The sequence below is a fragment of the Seriola lalandi genome, unplaced genomic scaffold, assembly GCF_002814215.2.
Source record: "Seriola lalandi dorsalis isolate HSWRI2012SDOR001 ecotype SW California unplaced genomic scaffold, Sedor1 jcf7180002054133, whole genome shotgun sequence".
NCBI classification, from domain to species: domain Eukaryota; kingdom Metazoa; phylum Chordata; class Actinopteri; order Carangiformes; family Carangidae; genus Seriola; species Seriola lalandi.
The window spans coordinates 385687-405093 of NW_019524686.1; the positions used below are offsets into that span (position 1 = coordinate 385687).

Genomic DNA, 19407 nt, shown 5'->3' on the forward strand with positions numbered 1-19407 from the left:
GAGCATGAAGGTCCATCCAAGCACATGTAATCCCTAACCAGCTCTTGGGCTCCTCATTAGCATTACACTGATCTTCCTCAGAACTTATTTTCCAGCCCTCTGATATTCTCTGTGTGGCCTGAGGGAATAATAGGTCCTGTTCACATCAAATGTGTTATGTCATCAATGTGACTGGAAGCTTTGCTGCCCACGTCATGGCAGCCCTGTTTCACTCTCACAGCCTGCTCCCACACTATATACATACAGCACACACACACACACTTCAGAATACACACTCCCATGCCCTTATATTCCCTGTGGGGCATATGTATTCTCCAGGGAGGCCAATGTTTTCCCCGTAGGGTCCTCCGCATACAGTGCAGCTGGAGCACCTTTACGTGTCACATATACTACACAGTCCAAGTTACACATGGACTCTCTCTTTCTCCCTGGCCTCCTCTGGCCTGGCCCTGGCTGCACAATCTCCTCCTCTTCATTGTTTGAGTTTTTTTTTTTTTAATAGAAAAACTGTGCTATGGCCAAAGCTTGTTTATTGTTCATTGCACCATCTGACAAGCCTCAAAGCTGACATCACACAGGCTGACACAGACAGCGATCAAGACTTTATTAGACCCATCACAGCACAGTATGACATGCAGTGAAGATTGTTGTTGTTGCACAATCTTTAAGGCTGCAACTAACAATCATTTCCATTATCGCTCAATCTGTCCAGTATTTCTATGAATAATCACTTAATAATACCCACCAAATGTTTCCAGAATCCAATACATCTTGTCATTGTAACAGTCCAAAACCCAAAAGATGTACATTGTGCAGTGATAGAAAATAGATAAAATAAGCAAATCAACACATTTTAGAAAAAAAAAAGATAATCAGAATCACTAGAGAACAGTTTTATGTTGATTAACTTATAAATGAATCAATGATTTTTTTTCAGTACAACCAAAGGGCACTACAGTACTACTAAAGCACACTGCAATACGGCTTGAGAGGAGAATAGCTGTAGCTATTTGGCAACTCGCCCCTGAGCAGCAGTGGAGGCTCAAAAGCAAACACTATATAAACTGTATATATGTGTACAACACATAAACAAGCACAAACATTACAGAAGCTGTGCAGAGCTCAGATGAGTAACAGGGGAAGCGACAGAGGAGGTGGAAGAGTGAGGTGAATGAGGATGTGTGTTACGTGGAGGAGAAGTTAATCTCTCCTGACGGTAGCGCTGGCCTCTCCCTGCCTCTCCTCTGTCTTCTCCCTCCATAAAAGTCTGGATTTGTCCCCTGTGAGAAGCAGGCAGATGAGTGTACACACACACACACACACACACACACACACACACACACACACACACACACACACACACAGAGGACAGGATGTCGAAAAACCAGGGTGTTCAAACAAAACTCTAGCTGCTTGATTTTTCTGAAAAGGAGAGTCCAAACTACATATCCCATAAGGCTCTTTATTTGTGCACAGATCTGAGTGTTTGAACACATCATTCTTGATCAAATCTTGAATATGTGCTTTTACTAAGCACAAAAGACTCTTCTGTACAGCAATTCCTTCCTGAAAGATTTTTGGATGCACATAAAATTTTCTCTGCCACATTGACCTGACGCTGAGTCTTTTGTGTTTTGAGGCATAAGGTCTGCGACTGCGTAGGCTGGGTTTCCATTCAGGCTCCAGTTGATCCACATTATTAAATCTGCAGGAGTGAGTCATGGATTTCATATTCAGACATTTTTTTCAAACCTTTATTTACATATGCACTCACAACAGGGGGGTTCCCTCGGATGATTAGGGTATTATACATTGTGAGAACTCACCTTTTCAACTTGTGTGTGTGTGTGTGTGTGTGTGTGTGTGTGTGTGTGTGCGTGCATGTATGTGTGTTTATTATTTGAGGTAATTCTTGCCACATGAATAATTGTAGGGATTTTGAATCTTTAGGATTCAGAGGAGAGGTCTGGAACACTCGATGTGCAAGACCTTACGGCTAATGTATGCCTGGAGATGCTAGTTATGCAACCCATTCAAGCACACACACACACACACACACACACACACACACACACACACACACACGCGCGCGCACACACACACACGCATGGCTATATTTGCTATATCGGCGTTACCCACTGCCATCTGCGTCCACAGTTTACACTTATTGATGGCCTCATAGGTGTTATGGCTTTGACATATGCTCATATGTTTGTGTGCACACGTATCTGTATATATATATATATATATATATATATATGTGTGTGTGTATATAAATGTATGTGTGTGTGTGTGTGTGTGTGTGTATATAATAGATAGATAGATATATATACACTGTATATATTCCCTACGGGAAATTCATGTGTCCATTAGCTCACTGTTGATGATAATAATAATAAAAACAGTTAATAATAAATAAACAATAATAATTAGATTAGTCAATTTCATTTGGCTGAGGGGTTGTATAGCCTGATGGCAGTGGGAACAAAGGAGCCTCTCTCTTCTGCAGTGCAGTGAGATGAGACGTTTGCTGCACCTGTAGCTGCTTCTCTGTCCTGCCAGAATGTTGTGGAGAGGATGGTTGGCATTGTCCAAGTTGGCCTCCATCTTACATTGCATGCATCTCTCCACAACAGTCCTGAGTGAGTCCAGACTCCAGACGCAGCCTTTTTTACCAGCTTGTCCAGTCTCCTTGTGTTCATGTCCGACATGCTGCTGCCCCAGCAGACTGCAGCATAAAAGAGTACACTGGCCACCACTGACTGATAAAACATGTGCAGCATTTTACTGCAGACGTCAAAGGACCTGAGCCTCCTGAGGAAAGGTAGATGGCTTCCTTGTTCAGGGACCAGTCCAGTTTACTGTCCAGGTGCACACCTAGGTATTTATAAGTGTGCACCACCCCAAATCTCTTCCCTCGAATGTTGACTGGCTGAAGGGTGGGACTAGACCTCTGAAAGTCCATGACCATCTCCTTGGTCTTGGAGGTGTTCAGAAGGAGGCAGTTCTTGTCGTTTCATTCACTGAAGGCCATCGTCAGATCCCTGTACTCCTCTTCCTGCCCATTCCTGATATGCGCCACAATAGCTCTGTCATCCGAGTATTTCTGGATGTGGCAGGACTCAGAGTTGTATTTAAAGTCCACTGTACACAGGGTGAACAGGAACGGAGTCAGAACAGTTCCCTGTGGAGCCCCAGTGCTGCTCATCACTGTCCCTGAGACACAGTTACCCAGCCTGACATACTGTGGTCATCTTGTTAGGCAATCCAAGTAAGAATGGGCCCAGTGGAGCATGTAAAGGGCGGAATCATCCACTCCAATATGTTCTTTGTAGGCAAACTGTAGGGGGTCTAGTGCATGTTCAACCTGTGGCCTCAGAAGGTGAAGAAGCAGCTGCTCCGGGGTCTTCATGATGTGTGATCTGAGGGCCGCCGGTCTGTAGTCATTTATCTCAGCCGGTCGTCCTGCTTTAGGTACCAGAACAAGACGTGATGTTTTCCACGGGACTGGGAACCTCCCTGTTTGTAGACTTAAGTTGAAGATCCTCTGGAGAGGCTCAGCCAGCTGGGCTGCACTATCTTTAACAGCCTCGGACACACACCATCTGGGCCTTTTGCCTTTCCAGTACATAGCCTCTTGAGCTCAGTTCTTACCTCCTTTGTTGTAAAAGACAGGAGACTTGACCCCAGTGTGGAGGGAGTTGCAGCTGCAGTGTCCGGTTGTGGAGGAGATGCCGTTGGAGAAGCTGCAGCTGCAGCAGTGGGAGAACTCATTGGCCTAGTCCACATCACCTGATGTTGCCTGACTGTTCTTCTCTTTATAGCAAGTAATGGTCCTCATCCCCTTCCACACCTCTCTGGTGTTGTTGTGCTGCAGCTTCTTTTCTACTTTCTTTTTGTAGTCCTCCTTCGCCTGCTTTAATCTCCTCTTCAGCTCATGTTGCACACACCTGAGCTCCTCCCTGTCTCCATCCCTGAAGGCCTCTTTTTCTGGTTGAGGAGGGTCTTGATGTTCCTGGTAATCCAGGGTTTGCTGTTTGGAAAGCAGTGTACAGTTCTTGCTGGTATAACAGTGTCCATACCGAAGTTAATATTGTCCGTGGTACATTCAACCATTCTATCAAGGTCAGGGTCCTTGCTTTTATCATTTTCCTGTGACTCCAACAGCACATTCCAATCTGTGCACTCTGTCTTTTAGACACTCACTGGCCTCCGGGGTCCAGTTCCTGAATGAGCGAGTGGTTGCAGCCTGCCTCAGTACACAGGGCTTGTAGGAAGGCTGAAGAAAAACCAGATTATGATCTGATCTGCCAGGTGGTGGTAGAGCTGAAGCAGTGTAGCCCTCCTTGACATTTGCATACAACAGATCCAGTGTCTTATTTTCCTTTGTGGGACAGTCAACATACTGAGTGAAGCCAGTCAGGTGAAAGGTGAGAGTGACATGGTTAAAATCCCCTGATATTGCAATGAATGTATCAGGGTGCTGGGTCTGTACTCTAGCAACAGTCTTGCAAATGACGTGACTGCAGGCTCTGCTCGTGGTTGAATGTAAACAACAATGGCGACGATGTGTGAGAACTCCCTCGGTACATATACGGTCTAAGACCAACTGCCAACAGAAGATCTTCTCCTTCACTGTGATGTGACCGGGGTTGAACCATGTATTGTTCACAAGCAGTGCATCATTTATATATGTATATATATGTGTGTGTGTGTATATATATATATACACACACACACACACACACACACACACACACACACACACACACACACACACATACATATATTCGCCATTGTTGTTTACATTCAACCACGAGCAGAGCCTGCAGTCGCGTGTGATGTCATTCACAAGACTGTTGTTTGAGTACAGACCCAGCACCCGATGCATTCATTGCAATATCAGGGGATTTTAACCATGTCACTCTCACCTTTCACCTGACTGGCTTCACTCAGTATCAGCACCATCAAAACTAGATTCATCACTAATTTATGTTTTATGAATGAGGCACCTGTAGGGCCACATTATTGGCTTAGACTAGAGGAATATCAGCTGAATGCTTTGAAACCGACACATAAAGTTTAATAGCATGTTGATGAATAATCTATTGATGACATTATGGTAACATTTACCATGAGCTACTCCTCATGATAAGCACAAAGAAAAGATAATGCTAAAGGTTGCAGTCCAAATCTGAAGGGTAGGTTTTCCAAATAAAATGAACATTACATGACTTAAAGGTTAAAGTAAATCACAGTACTGTTCAGCTATTATGAAACAGTTGTTCAGGTGTCATGCCTATGTTGTAAACCAGAGGTAATGCACAGTATTAACAGCATTATAAACGATTGATCTCAAAATACTCTTGAGGCTTGCTGCAGTCTGCCAAGGAAGCTGATGTTTGGCTGAAGATCAAGTGGGATTGATGTTGCACGTTCTGTTGTGAAAAGGTAAACACCTACTGAGCCCTTCAGAGGACAAACTCTGTGTTATGTATCATCTTTTATACTGCAGTGAAGCCCTTGCTAATGCTGCACAATAAATCTCCAAAATGGTCCTCATTTTCATAACCAATTCCTTAAGTACCAGTGTTCAACTGCCTTTAAGTTTAATGTCAACCTTGAAAATATGTCCTCTTTTGGATGCACCACAGCATGTTTTTAATTGGTTTGTAATCTACAGTCAATGATCATACTGATATGTTTTAGTTCATTCACAATTTTTTATACTTAACACTGCCAACCAATTTGAAACAGTGTGTCGTTTAAGATTGATATTTCCCCTCTAGTCAGTCATTGTTTTCTTTTTATTTCAGTATGGCATTTGTCTTGAAATGTGCTTTAGGTGGGTAATCCATCACTGTGAAAATATACTTGTGCAATGTGATACTACAGCTGCTTGGTACTACAGCAGCAATCAATCATTTTGAAAATGTTACTCGAGTCAGCTAATATGAGTTTTATGAAAAGCAACAATCCCTGCTCAAAACTGAATTACCACATGATAATGGAGGAAAACACAAATATGCACCTATTTCAAGCAAGACTCTGCAAGCTTGGTGTTTTCCCCCAAACTGCATTGTTGGTGAAGTGTTTTGTTTTGCTCTTTTTGTCTTTTTTTTTTTTTTTGTTCATTTAAATCCTACATTGTTAACGTGCATGTAATCTATCATGTAGCTCACTTGCTTATCTATATGCATATATGTCCTTGTGTGAATGATGTATATAATCTTGTCTAAAATCTTGTCATGCTTTAAAAATGGGTGGTAGTCTAATGCAGTTTGTAATTAATTGTACAATGACTAAAACAAGGTTTTTAAATGGTCAGTTCACCCCATTACCCAATTATAAAAAGGCTGTCAGATGCAAACAAAATATGATTTTTCACCTATGATTCATAGTCCTAAATTATGTCTGTGAATCTACCTCAAATATTATCTTGTATGTACAGTAAATACACTGTGTATACCCTTGTTTTTGATATTTTTGGCTTTTATGTGATTCAACATGTAAAACCACCGGCGCTGTATAGCTTATAGAGTCCAGAGTTTATAGAGTCCTAAGTCCAGTTTTTACAGTATTAGTCCTGATCTACAGCAGTTTAAATGGGCTCAGTTTAGGAGCTGTCCGTGGTCCTGACTCCTACAGACATTAGGCGGTGCTGAACAGACAGCTGATGTTGCAGCTGCTATTAGTGGTGGGACAACAGTCGTGACTCATACTCCATTTACCCATTTTCTAACCACATAAGTTGAGAACAATCTTTGGCACACACACACGCACACACACAGGCATTAGGTGCACTTCTACACACAGACACACATTAACTTTAGTCGTCCTATTAAAGCACTCAACACAAACTTTAGTGGAAAGTAATGGAGGGAGTAATCTGTTTATGATCTGACAATATTTCAATAAGATTGAAATAATTTAATACTTTTGTGTGAAGTCTTATGTTTGAGGATACATTTTAACAGCCAGTATGAACTGCACTTAGTCTAACTTACAAAGGAGAGTAGAGAGGTGATTATGCTTCATATATAGGTGAGGAACAGACTGAGAATGTGGTCAATGTATTAAAAGTAGAGAAAATAAATTTGTCTGGTAAAATCTCCTCTCACAAAATTATGAACTCCAGTTTGACTTTCACTTTGAGTTGCTGTTGGAAAAAATCTAAATGCAGCAAAACTCAGCTTGTTGCAAAAGTGATTATATTATTATTTCTTTATATTCTATATGGTCATATCTTTTTTTGTATGTTTTTCCATTATGCAATGCAGTGTCAACATGGTACATCAGTGTTTGTCTGTGACTTTACTGGTGCCGACATTGAAGACAGCATATGTTATCATTGTCCTTCTTCCCACAGTTAAGTGGAACAAAATTTTTCCACTGTGACGTCTGATTAATGACAATCCTGCTGGGAGTTTAGGGGGAATAACAATCCTCTACCCACAAAAATCCCATTTATAGTCAGGAGTAACCAAGTTTATTCTCCATCTGTTCTCCATTATTAAGCAAGCAGCTTATTCTTACTCAAATATTGTATTGCCAAGTTTAATATTACCAGTATGATCCAAAACCTTTATTTCTAAATTAAGCAAATCCAACATCCTGTCCCTATAATCTTCTGTTGGCTGACGAGAGATAGTATTTGAATGTTGCAATTAATTCCCATTAACGGCTGTTTTATTATAAAGTGGCATAGCCACAATTTGAAAGCACAAACACTTCCTTAAATAAATTTAAAGCCTACATCACTGTAAAATCCAGCATGTTCAGGATTTAAAACCTTTACTGCCAAAAGCAGCTGTGGGGACAGAAGTAAATTTACATGTGACGAAACAAAGCTGTGTATGCTCTCTGAAGAAGAGAGGGAATTATTTTAAGGTTCTTCCCATTCATGTTAAATTTGGATGAGTATGAAGGCTCGTCAGTATATTAATCTGAGAAGATCAATTTAAATAATTTTCAAGTAGTTGCCATTCCACTCCTCATGCAGGTTGTCAGAAACCCATAAGGGAAATACCTGGAACAAAATAGACATTTGTACGTACTGACATCTTTTTGAACAAATCAATGTAACTTCCTGGTCTGATTTGGATCAGAGCAAATGACAAAAACATGACACTGCAGCTTTTTGCAGACTTGCTGATTCACAGACTCATGATACTCCAATAACCAAAGGCACCGCCCAAAGCTACTATGTCGTGTTATTTATGGTACAACTTGCTTCTTTAAAGAGATGGCATCAAGAACATTATACATAGTTTGATGCCAGATCAAACAAATAAGGTGGTGTGAGGATGATTTCAATATGGCCTGTTTATAATATTGTTTCGGTTCGAAACAGATGATTAAAATTTCTTGTAACTACAGTCATGCGCCAAGAAAATGTATCGTCTGTACATATTTTGTGCGCGTTTGTAGTTTGATTGATCACACATGGAGAACGGGCTGTGAAAAGCTATTTTAAGACATGGCATGAAGATACACAGAGCATACAATGTAATCTGGCTTTAAGCTACATTACTATTATCTCCAATATCTGTTAATTATGAAGCCGCCAAGAGACGGTTAGCTTAGTCTAGAAATAGTGGGAAGTAGCTTGCCTGTCGAAAGGTAACAAAATCTGCCTTCTACCACCTCCGAACCTACTGTTTCCAGTCTTTATGCTAAGCTAAGCTAGCCATCACGTTATATTGACAGAGAAAAGTAGTAAACTAACTAAATTTTACAAAACGTCAAATTATTTCATTATGTATGTATAGCCAGTTATGGGAAATCTACCAATTAATGTTTTTTTTCTGAGCCAAGTGGTAAATTGCTCCTATTATAAGGTTATTAATTTACACATAGAGAAATTACAGTACAATTACTCCTGAGGCAGACACGGATATAATCAGAGAAACTGAAGTCACTCTATGTGAATGCCCAGTACATTCTGGGACTTTCTGGCCACAGTGAGCAGAGCAAATTCAGGGCCAGCAGCTAAATTAGTGGGTTTGGGGAGAGAATGATAATCATGGTGGTGATATAAGGGAAACGTGTGTGGGAGACAGAGATAAATGGAGAGAACAGACGGAAGGGGAAGGAAGAAAGTAGTTGTCTGTTTTCTGTTTATTTGTGCATATTGACGGTTTAAATTGGCACAGAAATGTGTGTGTGTCCCTTGGCTTTGCAGTGTAGCACTGTGTTTACAAGATGTTACGGAGTGTTAAGCAGAGCTGTGAATGTGTGATTCACTAGAAGTGGGAGGAAGTGGAAAAGCAGACATCATTCCTGAGGCCTATAAAAAGAAGCCTTTGAAAGGTCATGCTTTTTTTTTTCTTTTCTTTTTTTGTGTTTCTTTTTTTCTTTTCTTATCACACTCTGGCAACCTCAACCAAACTTTTTCTCCCCCTCCCCCCTGAAATTTCGTTATGACCCCTTTATTCCAGTTGTCTTTGCATCCCTTCCAACCCCCACCCTGCTCTCTTGCGGTGTCAACTACAAGGCCGTGTCCTGAGGTGTCAGTGCAGAGGACAACTGCAGCTGACACCTCATGACGTGCCATGTCTTCATAATTAACAGTCAAAGGCAGAGGAACAAGCTCATTTGTGGCTGCTACTGTAGTTAGGTGTGGTTCTGTGCACTGACTGCTCTGTGGTCTGCTGTGATGTGATGTGGCGACAGCGTTACACAATAAGAGCAGCCAGTGAACTCACTCACCAGTCTCTCTGTGTCTTCCTGTCCTTGTCTGTTCTCTCTTTCTGTCTTGGTTTGATTGTGTCTTCCTCCGACAGCCCTAGCTGTCTCTCTGCCTGCACACAAAGAGATGGATGGACCTTGCCGGCCCTTCACTTTGTCTGTTTGACTCTCTCGTCCTCTTGGCTTGGGTTTACTTAGTTCTTCGATTTGTACTGATAAATTTGATCATAAAGGTCTGCACTGCACAATCTTTTCTTGTACTGAAATTGACACACAAAGCTTCAACCCCTTTTTTGCTTGAGGTTCAGGAGAGCATATTGCATGTATGTATGGTGTATCACTGTGTTGTGACTGGTTACAGGGTGCAGCTCATCCGTGCAGAATAAAAACAACACAGACAGCTGTGCTTTATGGAACTTAAAAATGCATCTTTGCCAGTCAGACTCTTTAAGTTCCTTCAATTCTATTTTTTCACCTTTTCTTCTTTAAAATCTACACATTTAGAGGGTAATTGAATTAAATTCTCTTCTGGAGACAATGGACTTATCTGTATAGGCAATATTTTAGAATTAATAAGACACGTTGAACCAAAGCCCAGCCGCCATCTTATCCTGCTAGACTTCCCAGGAAAATAAAACCCCTGATTGACTCGCAGACCGCTCTTTGTTTAAAAGACAAAGCTGAATAGAGAAAAGGCTATTATAAATTAATTATCCTCATATTATAGTCGGGATGCTGAGGATGACAATCAACAGTATGAGCTCAGTGCACCAGCATAAAGTGGTATTATGTGCCAGGATATGACCAGTCGCAGTGAAATCACTCTTGAATGCTCAGAGCTGTGATAGGAGGAGAGCATTGCCCTAGTTTGAGTCTGGCGTAATTATGTAATGCTTGAGTACCTGCAGCACCAGCGGCATGACAACTTCTGAATGTGAATCTGTGCAGTGGTGAGTGCAGACAGGAACTACACACCTCTTTTTAAATCCTTTTACGTGGTATGCAACTTAATCTCATCTTGAGCTTGCTGGATTTTACTGACATTATTGACTTGTTTTCTCATTTTCTCCCTTCTTCACATCCTTCTCTCCTTAGTCTTCTTCATGTTTCCAAGTCTCCCTCAAACCTTTTCCTGCTTCTTATTCCTCTTTCCAACAATCCCTCCATCCTCTTTCTCTCTCTCTCCTCATCGCTTTCTTCCTGTGCTCACCTCCTTTTCAGCTCTCCCCCTCCATTCCTAATGCCACATACCAAATGGAGGGTGACAGTATGCAGCTGTGGGTTTTGTCCTCCAGACAGCATCTTGGAGAAAAGCTTAGCCACACATGCACATGCATACAGACGGAGGGAGGGATCGGCACTAACCTGAGTCTTTCATCTGTCGCTTATATAATAGTTAATAAGATGGAGTTCCGCTGTGTGGCTTGCATACATGATGCAGTCAGTCAGACATAAAAGTCTTTGCAATGAGGAAGAAAATGTGTCATCGTTTACCAACACTCTGAACTTTAGTTTCTCTCTCTTTTCCTTCAGAAAGCAAAGCTCCATGCTGCCTTGCAGGAGAAAAATCGTCTGAACCTTGAGCTGATTAACCACCACCTGAAGGCATCGAAATATGACCAGGTGAGGCATTCACACATGCAGTGCGCAAGCATGCATTAGAAGGACACACACAGAGTGAAGATCAGTGGTCCGACCAGCCGATGATCAATGATAAAATCTATTTCATGTTTGCAGCACTTGAGCTATAGCTGCTACATATCACACATACAATGTCCTCTACATGACCGTAACATCAGTCATAAGTTGGAATCTGTGATCCATCTCTACAGATCAATAAACTTGCAGCTGTTTTATTATCATCATATATGTTATCACGTTTTGCCCCTACTGCTTTAAATCTCTAACATGTTGTCTAATACATAAAACCTGTCACCGCACCTTTTGCCTTTCCTATCACTGGGCCTGTTTTGGCCCAGTCAGCCTGAGTCCCACAGTCCACACATGCATACCTAAACATGCACACAGACCCAGACAGAGACACTGTGACCGTCTGTGATGGTAGGCGATTAGCTACTCTGGTGCTAATAGTGACTTTCACAGAGGGGGCAGATTTGACACATGTCCAAGGACTCGGCTCGGCGCTCTTGCTCCACCGTGCCACACAAAAAGATGCCATCTGTGCACTGACAAGGTGGGCACAGAGATGAAAAGAAAGTGGGGCAAAAGTGTGTCCAGGCCTGCCAGATATACAGTATGAATGAATGTGACTGGCTTGCAAGGGCAATCATGGCAAAGACGCAGGCAAAATCTACTGGACTCTGCATAGACAGCGAATGAGGCAATGAACGGGGGAAAAGAGAAAGAGAGAAACTGAGAGTGAGAAAGGAAGATGATATGGTTTGGTAATATGATTAGAGAAAGTGATCACTGAAAATGAATTGGACTTCCATTGTTAGATCTTTATAAAAGGTCAAGAGAATCAATTGAATTGTTATGGAAAAATGTTTATCTTTAAGGCAGACACTGAAGTGCTAACACGTGGTTTAATTACCACAGCATTAAATGTTTGATCGTATATCCTATCCTACACTTAAATCGTGCTTTAGTTAACTCATCATGTAAAGCATCCTTGAATATCTAGAAAAGCTCTCTATAAATAATTGCTATTATTATTATTATTATTATTATTATTATTATTATTATTATAGGCTTCATAATAATGATAATTGTAGTGATATAGTTCAATCCAACTCTGCAATCATAAAGTCCTCTTTATGAATGAACTCACTTCCTTTGCAGCAGTCTATTTTTGTGCACTTTGCGCTTATCTATTGTGCACTCATCTGTTTTGTTAATTAATGAGATGATGGGTGTATGGCTGAGGGATGGTTCTGCTCAATCCTGTGAGGCCACCTTTAGAGGAACTAGCTTAGCTCAAGGCCTCTGACTGATGAAGAAACGAGACGCAGAACGCTCCAGTCAGCAGCTCTGTCTCATCACGGCTAAATGGAAATGTGCTGATTAATTCCTCTTCAGAGTGTGAACTCCCAATCAACCCTCCAGCCAAAGAAAAAAGCAGCCTCTATTCATAAATGTAAAAACTAGGTCTGCTGCAAGAACAAACCTCATAAAAACTGCATGCTTGTTTTCCTCTTTTAAGACAGAACAACAGAATAATGGGTGCATTTTGAAAATCTTCAAGTAAAACAAAGAGGAAATTAAAGTTTTTTTCTTCATTTACTTTGTTGTGTTTGTTTTATTTTTACTGTTTGTGTCACCCCTGACTTTTTCAATGGTCTTTTATATCCATCTTGTTAACACTCCTCTGAACCTCCTCTTGCTCTTCTTGGACTCTTTCTGTCCATGTAGGTGCGATCAGACTATGACCAGCTGAGACAGACCTTTGCTGTAGTGAGCCAGGAGAGAGACGTGGCCCAGCGGCAGAGGAGCCAACTGCAAGGCAAAGTGGAGAACCTGGAACAGGTTCTAAAGGTGAGACATCCCTCCATTTATGTATTTTTCATCCCATGTACCCCTAAAAAGAAATATCACTCACATCCTCCTTTTAATCCTGATGAAAATATGGGAATCAAAGTCTACCTCTTCATCTTTTTAATTCATCTTCCTTCACCATCTGTTTCCCCTGCGAGTTTTCCTCTGTGCCTTCATAATTACATTTTTGCATCTCTTTTCCAAGCAGTAGATCATTTTCATGATCCAAAGTTTGATGAAGCTTTCATTTTGTGGATATAGTCACACTTATAATATCTGTTGGTAACTTCTGTAAACTTTTTCAAATCCTATCTGTGATTTCTCACTAAATGACAGGAGTGCTCTGCTAGTTGTCTGACAAAGAGTATGGAGTAAAAGAGACCATATGACCAGCTCCACATAACTTAATAATGTCAGAAATCAATTTGGAGTATTGAAATCCTGTCGGTAAGTGTCTCAGTTCTGATTTCACCAAATAATAGACCTGAAGAAACTGAACTCTTGGACTTCTTGATTAAAGGATCTTGATATGTTACTTCATATTTATACCAAAGAACAATTTTCCCTTGTCTCACAATTTCCTCAGAAGGGAGATTTAATCATCTGCAGCTGTGGATTAAATTATATATGTTTACATGTTTATGTTTATTGAATCTAAATTTAGTTCAGGAATTGACACTATGCATCTGGAACCACTGTGCCACATATCTCAAAGCTTCGAATTCAGGAGGACCCATGTCTAAACCCTTTATCCTCTTTTCATACCCCATCATCACCACCGAGTCTACCTGTCCATGTTTTCACTGGCGTACTGTAGATCTCACTCTATTTGTCAAACATTCCCACCCTCACGCTGTTCATTCATTCCTCTGTCCTCATTTTTCAGTCCAGATTTTCATCCCTCTTTTGGAAGTGTTGCCACCTCTCATGTGTTTGTTTTCTAAGAAAACTTTAGAAGGAAAGTGATGCAACGCATGAGGTGACGTGTCATCGGTTTCATGGAGAGGCTCTTTTTTCATCGTGTTCTGGTCTGCCAATAGTAATCAGACACAGTCTCACCGCGCCGCGAGAGGCACTCTCATTACAAATCCTCGCCTCCCTGTATCTCCTATCGATTGTCTGTTTGTCAGGATATTTGAGAGAGAAATGTACCCATCTGAGAAAAACTGACCTGCTCTCTAATACAGCAAAGACCAGTTTGTCACTCTCTCATTGTGTATTGATTATGAAGACAAAGAGACTATTTAGAGAAAATTACACAGGGCGATGTGGGTGGAGAAAACAGAGATGGAGGAGGAAACACAACATGAAAAACTGAAAAAAAACCAGACTTGATTTAGCTGATTTAAAAATGGTTCTTCAGTCAGGAATAATGAGATACAGCACTGTCAATCTCTGTTTTAAAGTTATATAATAATATATAATAATAAGGCAATAGTCAGCACACCACATCTTATTCTGGGCCTTTCTATCACAGCAGATCGGCAACATGCGAGAAAATACAATGCAAGAAATAGAATCTCATCTTCCAGTTGATTTTGGATCTTCACCACAGCAGTGTAAATCAGAGCTACAGATTTATTTGTTGTAATTACACAGCTGGGATCATTCTCATTTATGGGCAAGCCTAGATTTTCTGTATAGACGCCTGCCATCAATAGGTCTTACTCTTGCAGTAAGGTTTTACTTCTCGGTCAGCCTTGGTGAGAGTTCAGTTGAGTTTGAGTAGGTTATTTGTCTGGGAAGACGTTTCACCTCTCATCCAAGAGGCTTCATCAGTTCGTGTACGCATCTGACCAGGCTAGGACTGGTCCGATGCGTACACGAACTTTAGGATACTATGACCTGGACAAATGAGAATATACACAGGCCCAGTTGAGTTTGAGTTTTTGAGTTGTGCTTTCTTGCTGGTCGGTCCTCTGCTGCCTCTCTGCCTCTGTTTCCATTCAGCTTATGCTGAACACTTGAATTCCAGCTGCTCCAGTGGAGCTGCTCAGGTCTATTTCTGTTTTACCATGACATCACAGGGTGTTTCCTGAAAATGTAGGTGACTTCATCAAGTTCTCCCCGAATATTCAAGGGTTAAAAAAAATAGTTTTCTGACAGTGTCAGCCTCTCAGCCAGCCCAGTCCTCTGCAGCTTAGAGCTTCTCCCTGATTATGCAAAGCAGTGGCTGCCTGCTCAGGACACCTCGAAGCCACTCCAGGAGGTAAAGAGGCTTTTCTTTTTTTTCTTTTTTTCTTTTTTTTTTCAAGGGAGAGAGAATACGGAGAGAAAATGATGAATGTCAGAGCTTTCTAAGCTGTCTTTTCTTCTTAAGCCTGCAGAAACATCTTGTGCCTTAACTCTGTTTCTGCAAGATGTGGCAGCTGGACGTGACTCCATGGATAGATACTGTATAGTCATGAGTCGGCTGATTTCGGAGAGGGTAGATTTGGGATCAGCGTGGGTGACCATGTATGACAGCTTTGTCTGAGTCACGTTGGAACATACAGTAGATTGGATGCGACAGATATACATTATAAATTATATAATGTGCTCGTACTGTATAAAACTCTTCATATTTTAAGTAGTGAACTCGAGACTTGAGAAGTTGAGACTGATTTTTAAAATAGTAGTTCAACATTTTGAGAAATATGCTGCTGGCGGTAGCTCTGTAGTTCAGACACAGAGACATGAGAATGGTATCAATCTTCTCTCAGAATGAAAGCTAATAAGCACATTTCATAACGTCAAACTTTTCCTGTTTTAATTTGAAAACTGATGCAATCAAATCATTGCTTTGACCATATTCTGACGACCCCGATATCACAAACTGTGTGTATTTCTCTCACATCAGAATGCAGAACTGCCTGCAGCTAATTGTCATTCAGATAGATTGTGCTCAATTTTCTCAAAGGCTCCTTGATAGGGTGGGTAAGCCAACCTACTGCAGCACACACCCTCCTTTCAGTGTCAGGGATAACAGCAGCAATATTCAGGTAATTGTTGAGACTTTCAAGGTCTAGCTGTATTGTATGTGTAACCATCAATAGAGAAGGATTGTGGTCGGGTAGCTCTTTTGGGATATTGTCAGAAATCATCTTTAAGTAACATCCTTCAGCATAACCACATCTTTTTCCTCTCCTTTCTTAGCATATGCACGAGGCTGTAGAGCTGAAGCAGCAGCTGCAGATAGAGCATGAGCAATCCTTGGTGGCCCTTCACACCAAACAGAAGGAGATCAATCAATTGCATAAGGTATGGCCAAATGGATAAAGTCAAAAAAAGGAAAGGGGGTTATTGAAAGCTTAATTTTTATGCAGTTGACATAACACTCCTGGGTCATTACTTTTCTGATCAGAGCAGTGACTTGATGCCAAAGCTCCTCATTCAGTTATTGATGTGTCAGTAGCCAGTTTGTGCTGATTCACTGTCACTGAATCAGTGCTACTGTATCAGGAAATATAAAGACCTCAGAAACCTGTCCAAAAATCAGCAGATTTTATTAGAGATGCAGTTTCAATCCGCTCTTTGCTAAAAATGTTGCTTTTCTAGTTGTTGATAAATTTATACACCTTGGGAACATCTTTCAGCATGCAGATATGACTGCTCTAGGTGTTGTATTCTATCTGGTACCTTTTTGAAGACTGGGGATATATGTGTTCTTACTCTGCTTAGAAAGCAGTCAAACAAACCTTCAAATATGACAAGGAACATTTGGACTTCAAGTGCTTTTGATACTTTTGAAGCTGTTCAAATATTGAGGATGTTAAATTGTCTGCCTTACTTTTTACCAAGTCTGGCCCAGATTGGTTGCAGAATTTATTTCAGTGCTTGTGTTGCATATTTAACTACAACATGTCTTACAGAAACTCAATCACCTTGATAATCATCACTCAGAGATTTTCAAACCTACATTTTTAATTGTTAAATGAACCAGTTAATAACGAACAGACAAACAGTTGTGTAGTGTCCAACCAGAGTGATTTGCACAATTACACAGAGAGCTTTTTAATGTTGAAGACTGTGCTTTTACTTCCCTCACTGGACACAAACATCCCCTAAAATAAATGTTCTAGTGTTCATTAGAGCTGTACCATCAGGAGTAGGGATCTCCTGCTGTGATCAACCATCGAGCCTCCTCTGGGTACTGGGTTGACAGTATATCAGCTGTGTGCTGTCTGTTCTGCATCATGGACTGTGATCACAGTGTCAGCTGTCACTGTGTGTTTCTGTGTGTTCTCTGCAGGCTCGGGTGCAAGCTGACCAAGAGCATGAGGAAGCAGTATACCTGTTAGAGGTACAGTAACATGAGGAAACACAGAACATTCTCCAGCTTTACCTCAGTGTTACTTTGATAAATATAGTTTGTCTCTTTGTTTTAATCTGATAAAATAAAACAGAAAATCGTTTGGGATGTTTCATGTAGTACTAGACAGATAAGGAAATAAGGAAGATGCTCAACAGATAAGGAAAACACAGATGGCAAATACAGGTCTATTCATATATAGCTATATATGTGAAGATATATGTGAAAAATGTTTAAATTAACAGAAGAAACTAGTCTTACAAAGGCCAGTTTACACATTACACTAGCCACACTAGCAGCAGTGTGAGGCTGTGCTATGTATACTAGCTATAAAATGTAACAGTACTAAAAAAACGTTTAGCATGTACTAACATTTATTAATTAGCACTGAACAGTACAGCTGAGGTTGATGGGAGTTTAGTAATAAAATACAAAAGACAAAATTGTCAAAATAAAAATTGTGACCTGCTGATGGTGCCAGAGGAAAAGTCAGGTGCTCACCAAAGTCAGTAGGTTTCATCGTCCGGGGACCATGAATTAATCATTTGAATACTGATAAAAATGATAACAGTATGAGTTGTCCTGCAGCAAAGCTAACAAGAGATTGAGGGAGATGTCAGAGAGGCACAGTCAGTCTGCACACGGCCTTCAGAGTACGTCTAATCAGGCCAAACACCTGTGTGGGTGGGCAGTGAGTGTGTAGAGACCTTAATGTTGAGCAAGATGAGACCAACGAACCCTTGGTTTAACTGGGCAGCACACAGGACTTGTTGGGAACATTGTCAGAAACTTAAACCTCCGACTCATGGCCTCTGTCGTCTTTCTGGATCCTGGTTTAATTCAGGTTCCTCGAGACATTTCATCTGTTCTGACATATAGAAATAGTGACTCGCTGATGCCCTTTGCCTTGAAACAGGTGGTGTTGCATAAAATATGGCTTTACATTTGAATTCCACATATAGTCTGCTGTAACATCATGTAAGTTTTTTTTTTTTTAATACTGTGATACTATTTTCCTGTATAAATAACAGAACAGACATCAAAAGCCAGCTGATTTAAAAAATCAGTTTGTCAACATCAAGGCTTATTGAATAATATAATAAAACATTGAGTTTTCTCTTTCTCTTCTTCTAGGTTTTCTGTACTGTTGTTGGACGCAATATCACTAAAAACTTTTATCACAACATTTGTGGACTCACACATCCCATTAATCCTGCATCCAGGCTGACCTTGAATACTTTTATAAATTTCCCCACGATCAAATCACCGACCTGCTGTGTTTCATCAGAGTCTTTAAGATGCTTGTCACTGGCCCGTCTACTTGAAATTATTTTCTCATTTCACTCTAAATCCTTTTGTCACGACAATAGTGTGTTGACTCCTTTGAGTGTAGTTCAAGTGAGGTCATGTTATTATCCATCTTAAGCACTTGAATACGATTTTACTGAGCAAGCAGCCTCAGTATGGCTCAGATAAACATCAAGCGTTTGGATGGAGAAATGGAAACTCCACTGTCAAGGAGTGTAGCTCTCTTCTTACAAATCCAATGAATTAATTTATAGTCTTTTTCACACGCCTGTATCTGCACACTAATGGGCAAACACACACTTTAACAGGAAGGAAACCATAGCTCCACTCTCTATAGGAAACAAACCTAGAACTTATATTCTGTATTCTGTGAAACCACAGTCCTCAGTCATTTTGTGCTTATTGGGCTTTTTTAGTTTGACAGATGTATATTTGTCTTTTCAGTTCCTCCCACTTTCATTTTGTTTGGCTTCTGTGTATTTATCTGTGCTGATAAATATATTGTTGTTTTGCATTATTTTTTCCTACTTTGCATCAATTACAATAGCATTTACTGGTGTTTGGTGTTTCAGCATGTATTTTTTTCTTTTAATTTTTCTTCTTTCTTTATTTTTTTCTGTTCT

General features: G+C 40.6%; 1 protein-coding gene across 1 annotated transcript in view; it reads left to right on the forward strand.

Moving 5' to 3' along the window:
- Window positions 1-19407, forward strand: part of rimbp2a (RIMS binding protein 2a) — a 62607-nt gene that overhangs the window by 21906 nt on the left and 21294 nt on the right. The window contains exons 2-5 of the mRNA XM_087173230.1: window positions 11224-11313; window positions 13063-13185; window positions 16321-16425; window positions 17417-17467. Coding sequence (XP_087029356.1) covers window positions 11224-11313; window positions 13063-13185; window positions 16321-16425; window positions 17417-17467 — 369 coding nt within the window. The remainder of the gene's footprint in view (window positions 1-11223; window positions 11314-13062; window positions 13186-16320; window positions 16426-17416; window positions 17468-19407) is intronic.